Source organism: Mytilus galloprovincialis, chromosome 4, assembly GCF_965363235.1.
Source record: "Mytilus galloprovincialis chromosome 4, xbMytGall1.hap1.1, whole genome shotgun sequence".
In the NCBI taxonomy this organism is placed as follows: Eukaryota; Metazoa; Mollusca; class Bivalvia; order Mytilida; family Mytilidae; genus Mytilus; species Mytilus galloprovincialis.
This window is the reverse complement of record NC_134841.1, coordinates 44,862,283-44,878,344: the sequence shown is the minus strand read 5'-3', so window position 1 is coordinate 44,878,344 and position 16,062 is coordinate 44,862,283. Positions and strand designations below refer to the sequence as shown.

The window sequence follows — 16,062 nt, the reverse complement described above, 5'->3', positions numbered from 1 at the left end:
CTTGTCGTGAGGGAGGTATTTAAAAATAAGATGTGGTATTATTGCGAATGATACAACTGTTCGCAAGTAATCAAATGACACAGAAATTTACAACTGTAGATCACCATATGACCTCCGACAATGTGTTTTGAATGAAATTAAACAAATTTATTCTCCTCAACCACATTTTCGAATACTGGTATGTTTTTTCTGCAATGTACTATGGCATCACTATTCAAGCTTATAAGAAAATGGACCGAACATACAACAGAAATAGAAGAATTTGATTCTTAAAAAGAAATCTTTAACAGCTAACACAAGGATTAAATGACAGGTAAACCTATCGCTTGTCCGATCAAAGATAGTTTTGAACCTTTGTAACATATACTTGTGCTTTCCCGTTGATATATTACAAATTTGTTAAGAAGCTTACTAGGTTCAAACAATCTCTAAAAAAATTGACCTCCTATGAAATTGGCAGTCTTGTTTGGGTTCATGAAAGTTTACACCCAAGCGTATTCATGCGGAGTAGAATCAAAATAACCAAATAAGAAAAGGAAAACAACGGATATTTTCTCTATCAAGGACGTTAGGTAATCAAAAATCAGAGTGAACGAAAATTTAATGAGCTTTACAATGTAAAAATCTTTCTTTGAAAGCATTCGAGGCGTTCGAAGTTTTATTTAAAGACGATATTCTGCAAAAAGGCTACATACAATTAAAACACAATTAAGGTGTAGTAAAAAGTAAAATGAGGATTTTTTTTCCAGCGGGAAACTTATCACTAGGTTTTGCGCTACTCCAGATTTAGACTGTTCATGCCACAGTAGTGTATCGATATTAAAATCTTATAAATCGGTTAGGAAGATAAAAGTGATATCGTTTGAAATTTGAAAAGAGCGAGAACGGATGTGTCGACAGAGTCTATACAAAACGTGAAACCTAAATCACAATCATTTTCAAAATATTCGCTTCAAGACAGTAGAAGACACACAATTTTCGTTTTCCCGTGGATTTCAAAATGAGGATTTTTTTCAGCAATCTGCTTCGATGGTTGACATTCTGCATTGAACAGACACCACCAGTCCAGTACGTAGTCACCACTTCTGTGTTGACATGAATAATCATTGATATGGTCATAATGATTACGGTTTACAAAACTTTGAATTTATGAAATATTAAGGCTTTTCTATCTCAGGAATAGATTACCTTAGCTGTATTAGTGAACACTTCTAGTAATTTTTGGTCCTCAATGCTCAACTGAGTATTTTATTTGCTCTTTAAAAAATTATTCGCGCGTCACTGATGAGTCTTTTGATTACGATACGCACGTCTGGCCCATATACAAATTTCAATCCTGGTATCTATGATGGGGTTATTTATCACACCAACCAATGATAGAAAATTTGGATGTGCATACAATTTGATAAAGTTCAAAAACGAATATCAGTTACGAAACAAATGGACCTGTATTATCTATACGTTTTCATGCCACATGAGGTTTGGCATGCCACAAAACCAGTTCAACCCACCATTTTTTTTTTATAAAATGCCCTGTACCAAGTCAGGAAAATGGCCTTTGTTACATTATAGTTCGTTTCTGTGTGTGTTACATTTCGGTGTTGTGTCTCTGTTTTGTCGTAGTTCTCTTATAATTTTTATTTGATATGTTTCCCTCAGTTTTAGTTTGTTACCCGGATTTGTTTTTTCTCTATCGATTTATGAATTTTGAACAGCGGTATACTACTTTTGCCTTTATTTCAGACTTTGCACACAACTTCAAAATAAAGTTGAGAAAGAAATTGCATTAGAAAATTATGTAGTTTCGTGCACTTTTTATTTTTCCAAATGATAGACTTGAGAAACCTACTAAATAGCCCTCTGTGACTGGTCGTAAGGTGAAATAACACACACCCTCAATCCCCACTCCGCCAAACAAAAGACAATCGACAAAAACATTCCTGTTTGAACCTCCATCGATCCCACACACACTTTATATGACTTACAATTCCAATTTCACATTATATATGCCTCTTATAGATTAATAAACGAATAAATAATAAACACTGCTACTTTTTAATGAAATTAAAACAATATTATGATAACAGGATTAACGAGATATTCATTCTTCTGGTATTTCTCTCAAAGTGTTTCGTTTTTGTTCCTTATAGACCTTTGCATAATTCTGGAGGTTCCTGCATGTAACACATCATAAGTGTGGTCGAGTAGCAGGTACATCCATTACATCCATCATCGCATGTGAAATGTTCGTCATCTCTGAAAACTCTTCCTCCATTGACACATGTACCTAAAACAAAATGATATATAACTACGTTTGTCTCATGTGGTAACAATGAACAGCCCTGAAGAAAAATGTGTCTAATAGTAAACTCATCATATATAATAGGGTTGGAAATTTTCCTCATCAGTTATAATTAGATTTGAAATTTGTAATCAAAATGGATTTTGATATCAGAAAATACTTATCATGTTCTTAAATCGTACCAAAAAAGAGAACAATAGAAGTCAAGTTATACAACCGTCGTTTGTTGCTGTTTATTATTTTGTACATAAATCAGGTCGATAATTTTCTCGTTTGAATTATTTACATTTGTTATCTCGCGGCCTTTTATAGCTGACTATGTGGTATGGGCATTGTTCATTGTTGAAGGCCGTACGGTGACCTGTGTCATTTTTGGTGTCTTATGAAGAGTTGTCTAATTGGCTATCATACCACATCTTTTTTATATACTTACTGTCCACATCAGTTATAATTAAATGGTACCTTCGAAAAAAGGTTGAAAGCATTAAAATTGAAAAAAAATCTGTAGAAATGTGAATGTTTTGTTCAGTCTCCTTGAAACTTCGTATGTTGGTTTTGTTAACTTGATTATAAAGGAGTTAGTCTGTATTTTTTATATTTTAGCACCTCATATTCTCTATTCTTTTTTGGGGGTCAATTTTTCTCATTTCTTTATACCCCCCCCCCCAAACCACCACCACCCCATTATTCTCTATTATGTGAAACTCCATCCACACCATTATAAAAAGCATGCAGGTACATTGTCTTATAAATATATTTCACCTCTTACTCACCATTACAAAATGGACAACCAGTTTCTGGAACAATAGGGTCAGAACAGTCTGTTTTTGGGCAATCCCATTCAACACAGTAATTATTTCTGTCTCTAAAAATACTATGACACGTTCTGCCATATCTAGCACCAGTAGGGAGACTTGATATTGTTTCACCTTCTTTATACACAACACATTTGTCACCGAGAATACATGAGAATCCTGTAAATTAAAACTTATCATTCCAAGCAAATATAATTGGTCTCAAATAAAGTTTCTCGAGGGTTGATTATTTTCAAATACTGCGATACTGCATCAAAAGTTTGTGTACAATCCATTTATTTTCTTTTACAATAAACTCATCATAGATACCAAGATTAAATTTTGTATTTACGCCAGACGCGCGTTTCGTCTTCAAAAGACTCATCAGTGACGCTCGAATCCAAAAAAAGTTAAAAGGCCAAATAAAGTAAGAAGTTGAAGAGCATTGAGGACCAAAATTCCTAAAAGTTTTGCAAAATACAGCTAAAGTAATATATTCCTAAGGTAGAAAAGCCTTAGTATTTCAAAAGTTCAAAAGTTTTGGAAACATTAAATTTATAAATATGACTTTTAATGATAATTCTTTTCAGTTTATAAATGTAATGTTAAGAAAAGTGTCATTTCAAAAGCACTGCATGTCTACTGAAATGATATCCTTAAATAAACGGTCAGTTTTAAAATCTGATTAGAACCACTGAGTTACAATCTGTATTTCTAGCATTAACAGACTATAATTGTTTTCATAACAGTAGTTAAATTTTAAAGGTTGAAATAATCATTAAAATGGACTTGATTCTTGAACATTTAGCGGTTTCGTTTACGTTAATGACGCATATTTATGTCTTCCTTAAACTTACCAAGCAAGAAGAAAGCCAATAGGAACTTCATCTCTGTTATTTCTGCTTTAATTGATATCTGAAAACAAATTAAGGTAGCACAATACAAAGATTTTCCACCCCCAATCAGACATCTTTAAACTGATGTAATTCCACCCATCTTTCTTTAAACTTTATAAATGAGGTACCAAAAGAAAGAAGAAGGATTAATCTTTCAAATTGTGATAATTTCATTATGACATAATTATTACATAATTAATTGTTATGTAATTAGTTGTCATATTATGATGTCCATACTTGAATAAATTTAGCTTCTTTGTTATTCATAGCATCCCAAAATACTTTATAGATTCTTGCACAACACAGTTTGACCTCCAAAACAGTGTCTCAGATTTTTCCTATTGTATTTCATTCTCTCATAAATCTTCAATGAAGTTTGCAACATCAATTCATAAGAGACCACTAGATTCAATTGGGTATAAAATTTGTTCTATTGATTTTTTTTGGAAATCTGAGACACAGTTTTGGAGATCAAGCTGTGTTGTACAAGAATTTATAAAATATTTTGGAATACTATGAAGAACAAAGACGCTAAATTCATTCAAGTGTGGACATCACAATATAGCAACTAATTACATAATAATTAATTATGTAATAATTATGTCATAATGAAATTATCACAATTTGAAAGATTAATCTTTCTTCTTTCTTTTGGTACCTCATTTTTAAAATATAAAGAAGGATGAAATGAATTACATCAGTTTAAAGTTGTCTGATTGGGAGTGCAAAAATCTTTGTATTGTGCTACCTTAAATGGTTGATTGACAACTAACACAACAACAAATTGCCGTTTCAGAATTAAAATCAATCTGGGGGATATTTTCAAAGTGTATATCTAAATAATTTAATTTTGAATGTAACACGTCTTCTGATTGACTGACGTTGTTTAGGTTATCAGATTGGCTGACATAATTTAGTCATGTGACCGTGACGTCATCAACGTTTTTTCATGGTTTTCACACGTTTAAAATGGAATTTAGAATTAAATAATAAGAAATAACTGTAATATTTTATCTGTCTATTCGAAATAACATACAACATTTTATGTTATTTCTTCATAGACAGAAAAAATATTACAGTCATTCCTTAAATAAAGTGATTGGTTTAAAACGTAATAAACAATACAATACAAATACAACTAATGCATGATGTAACGTTATTTTCAAATGGTGTACGTACACTTCAGTTACCAATAGTCCTTTAGATTCTAGAAAAACGAATTATAGTAGCCATCATAAGGTTTCTTTCTTGATTCATGTTCCTTTTAAAATGAATATACAGGAAAAGTCGGATCAGGTTCATCATATTTTGCTTCACACAAAAACCCGTTAATTATTTAACATAGAGGAATAACTATACAAACATATATACCGTCAAAATATGATTAATTACCTGTCAAAGGTTATCTGATAAAAGGTAAAGAAACTGAGGTACAAGTAAAATATCAGATTAAGTTAAATTGTTTTAAATGCGGTCTTAATTGCTTGTTCTGTTTAGTAAATAACAAATATATATATACAGCAGAAATACTCACGTTTTTAGAATTGTTTCTGTGGTATGTTTGTTTTGTGGAGTTTTACGTGTAACAATTACCTTTATAGTATACATGTTACACTCCAGGGTTTTTTAAAATATCTCTAATAGCTTAAAATTCATTTATTTTAAAATCCATTCAATCCATCTGCCACAGCTTCAGTTGCTTGTATCAAATTACACTTTCTCTAGGGGCGTTTAGTGACTGATGACTATTCTGTTACTTGCAGTTAAATTCAATAACATTAACGGTGCAAAGTGTTTTGAACCAGATGGTAGCATTCTGACAATAAATGTCTCTTCGGTGATGTTCAAAATAGTTAAAAATCCAAGGCCACAATTAATATCATTTTGGTTTGTCCAAACCCTACTCAAAGGTTGAAACAGTGTGTAGGTAGGTAGGCATTTTCTTTTTTTTCAACAAAGAGAAATTAAAGCGTCATATGTGTTTTAGTCTGCATGCCTATCTGATTAAAAAAAAACTTTTTCACATAAGGATAATATAAGATTTTGAGTAGGCAGCTATTTTTTGGGTAGGTAGGGTTAGGGCAAACGTACATAATCTTTTTTATGGCCCAAAGCGTAAAATATGAGGAGCCTATAAACGAAAAGTTACTAAAAGATATACTGGGGATTCGTGATTATTCGTTGGACACTAATTTTCGTAGACTTCGTGGGTAAAGGTGATCTCGAAATTAAATGTTCAAAGACTGACAAATTCTCTATAGACTGGTATGCAGACTTTCGAAAAAAAAACACGATATCAAATGTCCACGAACATGTACGTTTTCCTAAATCCACGAAAATAGGTACATACGAAATTATATTAATCCAAAGTAACCAAAGTCGGACAAGGAACCAGAACTTTGCGTGAGGGATGTATATTTCTTTATTTAAAATAATATCCACAATTTTGTAACAGCAAATTTTAATAATATAAAATACGTATTTTCATGCCACTATCTAAGTGTTAAGTACAGAGCTGTTGATACTCTCATGGACTTTCAGTCGACCTAGTGTCATATCTCACATATGTATTGTAACAGCTTGTAGACCTGAGATGAAGTTGATAACTTGTTTGCACTCAGTTATTGACTCTTTATTTTAAATGTGTAGTTTTCTATGTTGTGATGTCATGCTATTGTTTTAGAAAAAGGGAGAAGGTTTGGTACCATTAAAACGTTTAATCCCGCTGCAAATGTTTGAACCTGTTCTAAATCAAGAATCTGATTTACAGTAGTTGTCGTTTGTTTATGTAATTTATACGTGTTTCTCGTTTGTCGTTTTTTATATAGATTAGACCGTTGGTTTCCCGTTTGAATGGTTTTACACTAGTAATTTTTGGGCTCTTTATAGCTTTTTGTTCGGTGTGAGCCAAGGCTCCATGTTGAAGGCCGTACATTGACCTATAATGGTTTACTTTTATAAATTGTTATTTAGATGGAGAGTTGTCTCATTGGCACTCACACCCCATCTTCCTATATCTATACACATTTGCATCGGATAATATCCGGAACAAAAAATTTAATCGAGTTACATCTGAAAATAAGCATTACTATGAAAGACATTGTTTATATTGAATGCTTGTTTGATGGAGTTTTTACAAGTATTAAATACTTTTTAATGGATAGTACATGTAACACTCTAGGGCTTTTGATGGTATCTCTAATAATACACAATTAATTATTCTAAATTCCTGTCAAGCCAGCTGTTACTACTTGTTTGATAACAAGCTTTACTTTTTTTAAATGACTATTTTAGAACTTTTGTCGAACTTTAATACATAGAATGTTCGCAACACAAGTGAGCTAGAATGTTTGTATCTGAAATTTAATATATAGTATAAAAGAGAAGGTGTGGTATGATTGCCAATGAGACAACTATCCACAAAAGACCAAAATGACACAGACATTAACAACTATAGGTCACCGTACGGCCTTCAACAATGAGCAAAGCCCATACCGCATAGTCACTATAAAAGGCCCCGATAAGCCAATGTAAAACAATTCAAACGAGAAAACTAGCGGCCTTATTTATGTAAAAAAACGACAACCACTGAATTACAGGCTCCTGACTTGGGACAGGCACATACATAAATAATGTGGCGGGGTTAAACATGTTAGCGGTATCCCAACCCTCACCCTAACCTGGGACAGTGGTATAACAGTACAACATAAGAACGAACTATAAAAATCAGTTGAAAAAGGCTTTTCATCAGATGGACAAAAATACAAGTGGACGTGGCCCGGTACTTATACATCCCGACACAAAAAGACACAATGAACAGATCTGAGAGTACTCGCAGTTATCTGACAGCTAGTTCAAAGCCACTAACAACTAATGAAAAATTCATGCATCTAAGACTAAACTATCAATCCGTATGAATCCAACATCCAATGGATTTAGTGTAAAGACGTCATAAACAAATTTGGTTGTTTATTTAAAGGTTTTTCCCTTTTGGTACTCAGATATTGGTTAAGTCAATTAATCAGTACCAAGTAAGTGTTAGGTATATTTTTTTTTATAGCTGGCAAATTTAGTATTATCCTGATTGGGTAAACATTGAGATATTAGGAGTCAATTAAAGCAATGAAACAACATTAATAAGACAAAATTATTTAAAAGATATACCCTAGTGAAGGATTACATAACTTGTAAACTTTTTATGTTCTGCAAAACTTAAGACAAGATATTATTTTTAATAAAACGGGATATATATATGTATATAATAGATCCAACTATGCGGAAAAACTCAGCTTTAATACAATGGATGTATATGTTGGACAATATCTAAAATATCAGTGATAAGCAAGCTTAAGAACACTTGAAATAATTTCCTTCGAAAAATATTAATTAAACAATCTTGACACTAAAAGAACAACAAAAAAAGAGCCGGAGAGAAAAAAGAAAGAAAAAAGGAGGGATCATGCCCAAACAGCATGTGCAATCAATATGTCTTTATGTAATCATACATCATCTTATCATTCGTTCGGAAATGCAGATCATGTTGCAGGAGATTATTATTTTTGCCCTTTTATTGCATACTATGCGGAATGATTTTGCTCGCTGTTGAAGATGGTACGGTCTTGTTTTGTTTACTATACTAGTATACGGTATGCGTAATTGTTGAAAGCGTACATTGATCTGTTGTTGTTTACATCATTGTCCTTTGGTCTTTGGTTGATTCTTTGGTTCAACTGCTGTCTCACTGACAATCGTATCACATCTCCTTATTCTTATATATAAATCTAAGATTAAAAAAACAGTAACAAAATTTTATTAGATTAATTAAAATTAAAAAGTTATATGTACAATTCAAACATGCATTTGGCTTATAACTGTTTTTTTTCCAATTCAAACTACCAATATGTTTTCTTCAAGTGTAATCTCGTGAATACATTCAGCAATAAGTTTCCCTATCATAGGCACTACAACTGCATCTTCTTGTTCTTTCTTTTCTGTGTTTTCGTGCATGTCGTTTTCCTGGGCTATAACACAAGGATGATCGCCCTGTCCTCTAAAATCGTCAGAACAATCGGTTAATTCAATTGTTGGAATAGCTTTGAGGGTGATACTGATGGCACACCTATTGTTGATGTTGTTGGTGAATCTTCTGACGTCAGGAAATAAAATCCCCATGTCTTCCCTCTAAAGAATGCATTTTGTCTGACCCACCCAAAACCAATATTTCCTTCCATTAAAGCCAATTTTAATTTTACTTGGTAACCTGTTGTAATAAAATAAAACATATGATACATACTACAAACTCAAATGTATTCATTTTTTGACAAGCATAAAGTGATTAGAGTTGTTTAATTGGCAATCATGCCACATCTCCTTATTTATATACCACATCTCCTTATCTATATACCACATCTCCGTATCTATATATAACATCTTCACATCTCCTCATATATGTATATAAAAGTCAGAGACGTATATGTATACCATATCATCTTATTTATTTACCAAATCTTCTCATTCTTACATGATTTATAATTTGGAAATTCATCTAAAAGAAGTAAACCTTGATTAGGTTAACTTCAAATGTAGGTTTTCCAAACTTTTGATTCGATCATCCGCCCCTGCTTCTGTATGAAGAATCACGATACTAGTATAGGGAATTTGTGTGATCAGAAATTTTAACAATTAATTCTCAGTTTAAAAAAAATATCTATTTTGAAAATTGATTTAACAATTCGATTTTGTTCGGGATATAATTCAAAATCGGTCGGTTGAAGCATTCCATCCTAAAAGTAAATATTTTACAAACCTGTTTTGATGTTGATAATTCCATTGCTTTTTTCATCAGGTGATACTGGATTTGTTCGAATTCCGCCATTTATGGGGAAGAAACAGCCTCCTAAAATAATTATAAAAATGAAATATTAAATAAATGAAACTAAATTGTAGTAAAAATATGTACTCTCTTTGAACAGCTTGAATATCTTTGCACGTCAAATCTAGCTGTTAACTGTTAATAACTACAAACATATACTACTATGTAAATGTTCATATGCAATTACTAAGAAACGACAGTTCGAAATATTTGGACAGATTTTCTTTATTTGGAGTTACTTTCCATTTGAAATATAAATAAAAGTAATACCATAAATATTGTAAATATACAAGAAAGAAGAGTTACCTTTACGCCTCTCCGTTTTGTCAAACAAAGATTTTTTCTCAGTCTTTGATTTTCTAAAGTAGTTTCGATTTTTCATTCCCAGTACTTCATAATCACACTCCTTATAGTATATCGGACAACTTTTCGTCGGATCCAGTGGCTTTGATAAAATCCTAAAAGACAAATCTTGCATATTATCTTCCATTAAAACTGAAAACTGATGATATTTTAGTGAGAAAATTACATAAGTTAAGAAGATATTTTACAGTTAAAGTTTTGTAAGAATTTGATTTGTTTCTGTACAGCACGTTATATTTATAACAAATAGTCCGCATTGCTTACAATTACCAAAAAAATCATAAATTTAAACGCATTGCTTCCTCCTGCAAGATTCTTATACCCCTAATCTCCGATAAATATCATAACTGCATGGCGGATCCAGAAGTTTATGTAAAAAAAAGGGGGTCCAGTCATGCGTCAGTGATTCCCTATATAATCAACCAATTTTCTCCAAATATGTACTTTGGAGTCTTATTTGAAGTATACAAACCTCAGGTACTGGTGTGTTGTAGGTGGCTGATGTTATCTCATATAACTTCTCAACGATGCCATCAATGTTAACTGCTATTAGTTGTTGATCAACCAAGTTAAATCTGGAAAAAAAATCATGCATAAGATCAAATTCATCTACAGTTCGACAGATGAAACTGGAGGTCTTACTGATTCTATTGTACTCTTTAAATTTATGTCAAGCAACATTGTAGGGTGACCTGATATTTTTAACGGTTCATAGAAAGCATCGAGTTGAGACAATTGTCCATTGGGCAATACTTTCAAAAACTGTTAAACACCATGATTATTTAAGCAACTAGATTTAGATTAATACAAGATAAGTTCTACCTACGGGGCGTCGAATGGGACTCATGTGGTTTTGTACAAAATTCAATTCTGTCATAACAAAATCATTTTTGTCTTACAAAACTATGTGATACAGACTTGTTTTATGAGAACTTCAATTTTGTGATGACCAAATTCAGTTTTGTCATCATAAAATTCATTTTTGTCGACAAAATTAATTTTTGTCATGTCAATTTTGTCAAAAAGGAATACAAATATAAACTTATTTGCATACAAAATTGACTTTTGTTACCTAATATTGAAATTAAAACACAAAAGTCAATAGTGTGAGGCAAGATTCAATTTTGTGAGTGTGACTTTTGTGAGACAAATTTCAATTTTGTCAATTTCGTCTCACAAAAGTCAATTATGTGACTCACAAAAGTCAATTTTGTCTCACAAAAGTCAATTTTGTGAAGACAAAATTCAATTTTGTGAAATTGAATTTTGTGACTCACAAAAGTCAATTTTGTCTCTCAAAATTGAATTTTGTGACGACAAAATTAACTTTTGTGAGACACAAACTAGTTCACAGAATCCAAACTAAACTAATTTGCTTACAAAATTGACTTTTGTCGCCCAATTTTCAAATTAGGTAACAAAAGTCAAGTCTGTGTAACAAAAATGAATTTTGTCATGACAAAAGTGACTGTTGTCCACTGAAAGATAATTTTGTATGACAAAATTTTAAATTTGTAGTATGCTACAAATTTTGTTTAACTGAACTCATTTTGTTGAACAAAAGTCACTTTTGTCCGTACAAAATTGAATTTCAAGTACAAAGCCACAAGAGTCCCATTCGGCGCCCCGTACTACCACTGTCACAGACTATTCTAAATGAAATTATCACAAAAACATTGAAAGTTCATACCCGTTTTGTTCCTTTGCCATGTATACAGCCTGTATCATGTCACTGTAGGCATGGGTTAAGCTTTCTTTCATAACAGATGACAACTTTTCTCGGATGGCAGTCACTTTCTATAAGAAAATAATAAGTTTGAAAATATGTGTTTTGCAAAAAAAGAAATGATAAATATAACCTAATAACCTGATAGTAACTAACGAACTCAAAAGGAATTACAACAAACAGTTGGTTAGGCTCCTTCCTCCGGCCAAAAATGTATGTTGTCTGCTGCAGCTCCATTCATTATTGACATTTGTTTTCAATGGCCTCTATCTCCCTCCCCGCCCCTCTTTGATAATACTGGTACCGACAATGGAATAACAGGCAAGAATTTATCCTAAAGTTCCTTCACTAAGTAAATGCAAGTCAATGTGTTCAAAAGGTTTACTAGAGATTTTGCGTTCGCCTTTGAACTTTGATTAGTTACTAGTAACTAAAATTTTATTTTCTCATCTTTTACAAGTACTAGTAGTTGGTAAAAATTTCTACAAGTGCAGGACCAACAAAATTAATTTTGAATGGAACACTAAATTCGTTGCCTCGTGTTCATTTTGACAACCTGACTAAATAGGATTTCCATCAACGGAATTAAAAGTTTAAAAAGAATAACATAATCTGTAAACAGAAAATTGATGGACAGAGTTTACAGCAAATTAAACATATTTTACCTGCAAAACAGCTGTCCTCAGTTTCTTCTCATCTTCCATTTTTTCTTGAAAGCAAACCAGTATAGCTCTGTAACGTTTTGCTGCCTCACTCTGCTTTAATACTAGATTATCATATTTACGTTGAAGCTTACTAGTATTAGATTGGCCTTCATCTGTGTTTTTCTTCAAGAAAGAGTCAAATCTATTGTTCCTGTGTTTTAGACGTTTTTCCCATGACCAACAATCCTTGAAAGAATAAAAATCAAACACTGAAAATAAGTTTAAAAAATAAAGGTTTTTATCCAAATATATACATGCATATCAAAAATCATTGAAATCTCAATTACATTTTCCAAGCTCGTTTTGATGACGTCATCATGAATATTTTTCCACAGTATTTCTCTTTATGATACATTTAAAAATTTCCGATAAAGTTTCAGATTCCACAGATTCCTCAATACTGAGTATAAGTCCATTTTTTTAAAGGGGAAGTAAGTTAAATGAGGCAACTTGATTAAACACTATAAATGTAATTCATTTAATGTTTTATAAATGTCCGAATCTATTAATCGTCCAGTCTTGTGTTTTCTTTTTTTTATTTTTAATTATTAACATGTATAGTTCTTATAACTTACTTTCTGTAAAGCCCTGAGTCCTTCCAGACATATGATATGACTCCTTATTTTACGACTCACTTCCTTTTCCATTTTTATAATATCTTGACAAATACTAGCATCAAATCTGAAATAAGAATGAAATGGGGGTTAAAATAATTTGATGATTTCAATGATATTTTGCGATCTATATCTAAAGACTTTGTATTTCTCTTGAATGTGTTGTTATAGCAAAGTTCTCACAACATTAAAGCTAACTTATATATAACATTAAATAATATACAATCAAACACGTTAACAATATACCATTTGTGATTGTATATTCATTTTATACATGTACTTACGTCACGTCAAAGTTTAGTATCTTTTCTTTCATGACAGCAATTTCTGGTGTCTGACAGTGTAGAAGAAAGGCGGTGTTACAAAGTGGCACCAAAAAGTCCTTCATTTCAACCATTCCTGTCAAATAATAATAATGTATAATTTACATAAACAAGCTATCAATAATCTAGAGTCCATACAAAAGATATGAAATAATTTTATATAGACTGTAGATCTGTCTACATTATTCAATTATAGCAATGTTCTGTTTCTTTTTCTTTTTCTTTATTTGTATACAATTAACTGAAGAAGTGTGGACACATATCAGTGTGGATAGTATGTTTATATAATCAAAGATTAGAAATCATCTCAAAATCATATATGAGCATACAAATCAATATATAATTTAAGAGATTTCAAACATAAGACGGACCATTTCTTTTGTACTACAAACGATTTTTAGCCATGAAGGCTAAAAAGGTTAAAGGATGTGGGAATTTCTAGTTGCATTGGAGACCTATTGGTGACCTTCTGCTGTTGTCTGTTCTATGGTCGGGTTGTTGTCTCTTTGACACATTCCTCATTTCCATTCTCAATTTTATCATTACTTATACTTTTTTTTGTCACATTTCGAATTCATTATATTTGAATTATTTCAAAGATATACGTTCAAAGGTGAAAATTATAATAACTTATTAGATTCGAAACAAAATTTGTAACATTACAATGATAAACAAGAATACCGAAATTATCATTTCCCTGGGAATAAGCCATTCTCTTCGCTACATATATTGGTGCTGGCATTCCATTTACTGTAAATGCTTCCATTGCATATTCCTTCAAAAGCCTACAGTACCATTTATACTGGTCAATTCTAAACAAAAATAATTATAATTAATAGTTCGTAATAAATAAAATAACGTTATACGGAAGACTAACCGGTGTTTTTATCATAAGCTGTATAACTATCAATGATTTTTTTTTTTTTTCGAGTAAAACATTATTATCTTGTCTGAAGCCTCTGATACATTTTACTTCGAAAACTATGCCAAACTACGTTCATTTTTATCGCCTTTAGTCTTTAAAGAATAGTATATCAAAATACAAACTTATAAAGTTTATAACCACAAATTAATTGTAACTAAATACATACCTAATAAACTGCTTTAAGATTAAGTCAAGTCTTGAAATTGAAATACTCTCCATCTTTAAGAATATTTGATTTTTTAATTTTTTTTTTCAAGTTCCACTATACGCGTTCTCTTTACTAATAAAGCGACAACTCTACTGAACGTCGCCAAGGTACCTCAGCTGGACAACGTCACAATGTTGCGACTACAACGTCGTTGACATGCAAATGTTGTTCGTTGTCTCTTGGACTTTACCGATTTCTTCTATTAACTTTTTCCACTGCGTATGCTCTGAATAAATGGTCAATGCATGAGCACGAGTTTTTCCTGTACATTTTTATCCCGTTAGACGAATATTGTCTTTATATCTGACACATATGGATAAATAAAGCGCCAAATTTAACTTATTTAGCAATTGTTTAATTAAGCTATTATCAGTTATCATACACAATAGAAAAGAAATATTTGGCGTATTCATAAAATGCGTTGCATTTGTGTTTATTTTTTTAAAAGGAAAAAAGAAAAATAATAACTTTTCAACAAAAAAATATTGGAAAAGTAAGACCCTTCGTATTCCTTATCAAAATAGAAAGTTATCAAATTCGAATTTTCGCCTCCTTCTTGAAGAGTCATTTGGCCCTACTTATGACTGTACAACCTATTAAACCCGATGTACAAATCTTAGTTTCAGTTATTGCCGATCATTGTCCGGTAGGAAATTGGATAAAAGTCAATGGAATGTGCTATTTATTTAGTACTCAGAAATTAAAATGGAAAGAGGCAATAGATGAATATCAACAACACGGACAGTCTGTAACGTCATTACAGTTCTATTCCAAACAAGATAAGGTATGTATGTGTTCCAGACCTTATGAGTATTTGTACCGCACGCGTTCGGTCTGGATCGTATGCGTACTTTTTCAAAATACTCATACGGTCGGACCATACGCGTACGGTCTGACTAATATTAAGAACTTGGTCAAGTTTATTAGATACAAATGCATATAACAGATCAACATTACTTGACTATCAAATTGATGTAAAAAATATTCAATTGTAATTGAAATAAAAACTTTAAATTTTAGCTATATGATGAATTCAGGCTAACTAAATCTGTTTATCTCTTGTATTAATAAAATTGAGAATGGAAATGGGGAATGTGTCAAAGAGACAACAACCCGACCAAATAAAAAACAACAGCAGAGGGTCACCAACAGGTCTTCAATGTAGCGAGAAATTTAAGCATGTCGATCAGTAATACATTAATTGAATTATGATCACTGAAATTGAAGAAATCGGAAATTAACATAATGTGGGTACACTTGTTTTAGAATCTTTAAAAAATGCAAATGCAAAGGAACATGCATAAACTGCAAACATGTTAATGTAAAAAATAATAA

At 31.6% G+C, this 16,062-nt stretch overlaps 3 protein-coding genes and 1 long non-coding RNA gene across 4 annotated transcripts; all 4 read right to left on the bottom strand.

The window, feature by feature from the left end:
* Window positions 1-2,036: 2,036 nt before the first annotated feature.
* On the bottom strand, window positions 2,037-5,553 carry LOC143072228 (kielin/chordin-like protein). The gene is made up of 4 exons (XM_076247073.1): window positions 5,527-5,553; window positions 3,954-4,011; window positions 3,076-3,276; window positions 2,037-2,287 (listed from the first exon to the last, which is right to left on the bottom strand). Exons 2-4 carry the CDS (start codon window positions 3,982-3,984, stop codon window positions 2,145-2,147), a joined length of 375 nt encoding a protein of 124 aa, XP_076103188.1. The 5' UTR covers window positions 3,985-4,011; window positions 5,527-5,553; the 3' UTR covers window positions 2,037-2,144.
* A 3,320-nt stretch (window positions 5,554-8,873) lies between these two features.
* On the bottom strand, window positions 8,874-10,799 carry LOC143070625 (uncharacterized). The gene is made up of 4 exons (XM_076244852.1): window positions 10,700-10,799; window positions 10,171-10,322; window positions 9,799-9,888; window positions 8,874-9,252 (listed from the first exon to the last, which is right to left on the bottom strand). The coding sequence occupies exons 2-4, from the start codon at window positions 10,244-10,246 to the stop codon at window positions 9,065-9,067; spliced, it is 354 nt and encodes a 117-aa protein (XP_076100967.1). The 5' UTR covers window positions 10,247-10,322; window positions 10,700-10,799; the 3' UTR covers window positions 8,874-9,064.
* Window positions 10,800-11,892: 1,093 nt separating this feature from the next.
* On the bottom strand, window positions 11,893-13,332 carry LOC143071034 (uncharacterized). Its single transcript, XM_076245118.1, has 3 exons — window positions 13,233-13,332; window positions 12,619-12,843; window positions 11,893-12,024 (listed from the first exon to the last, which is right to left on the bottom strand). Exons 1-3 carry the CDS (start codon window positions 13,302-13,304, stop codon window positions 11,893-11,895), a joined length of 429 nt encoding a protein of 142 aa, XP_076101233.1. The 5' UTR covers window positions 13,305-13,332.
* A 223-nt stretch (window positions 13,333-13,555) lies between these two features.
* LOC143070624 (uncharacterized) lies at window positions 13,556-14,868 on the bottom strand. Its single transcript, XR_012976604.1, has 3 exons — window positions 14,686-14,868; window positions 14,276-14,406; window positions 13,556-13,670 (listed from the first exon to the last, which is right to left on the bottom strand). It is a non-coding gene; the product is annotated as an uncharacterized LOC143070624 (long non-coding RNA).
* Between the last annotated feature and the right edge of the window lie 1,194 nt (window positions 14,869-16,062).

Coding starts and splice junctions, on each gene's coding strand:
- LOC143071034 (XM_076245118.1), bottom strand. CDS start 13,304: ATGGAAAAGGAAGTGAGTCGTAAAATAAGGAGTCATATCATATGTCTG. Junction 12,844..13,232: donor GACTCAGGGCTTTACAGAAA/GTAAGTTATAAG, acceptor TATTCTTTCAAG/GATTGTTGGTCATGGGAAAA. Junction 12,025..12,618: donor TGAGGACAGCTGTTTTGCAG/GTAAAATATGTT, acceptor ATTTTCTTATAG/AAAGTGACTGCCATCCGAGA.
- LOC143072228 (XM_076247073.1), bottom strand. CDS start 3,984: ATGAAGTTCCTATTGGCTTTCTTCTTGCTTG. Junction 3,277..3,953: donor ATTGGCTTTCTTCTTGCTTG/GTAAGTTTAAGG, acceptor TTTAATTTACAG/GATTCTCATGTATTCTCGGT. Junction 2,288..3,075: donor TGGTTGTCCATTTTGTAATG/GTGAGTAAGAGG, acceptor ATTTTGTTTTAG/GTACATGTGTCAATGGAGGA.
- LOC143070625 (XM_076244852.1), bottom strand. CDS start 10,246: ATGAAAAATCGAAACTACTTTAGAAAATCAAAGACTGAGAAAAAATCT. Junction 9,889..10,170: donor CAAAACGGAGAGGCGTAAAG/GTAACTCTTCTT, acceptor TAATTATTTTAG/GAGGCTGTTTCTTCCCCATA. Junction 9,253..9,798: donor AATTATCAACATCAAAACAG/GTTTGTAAAATA, acceptor TTATTACAACAG/GTTACCAAGTAAAATTAAAA.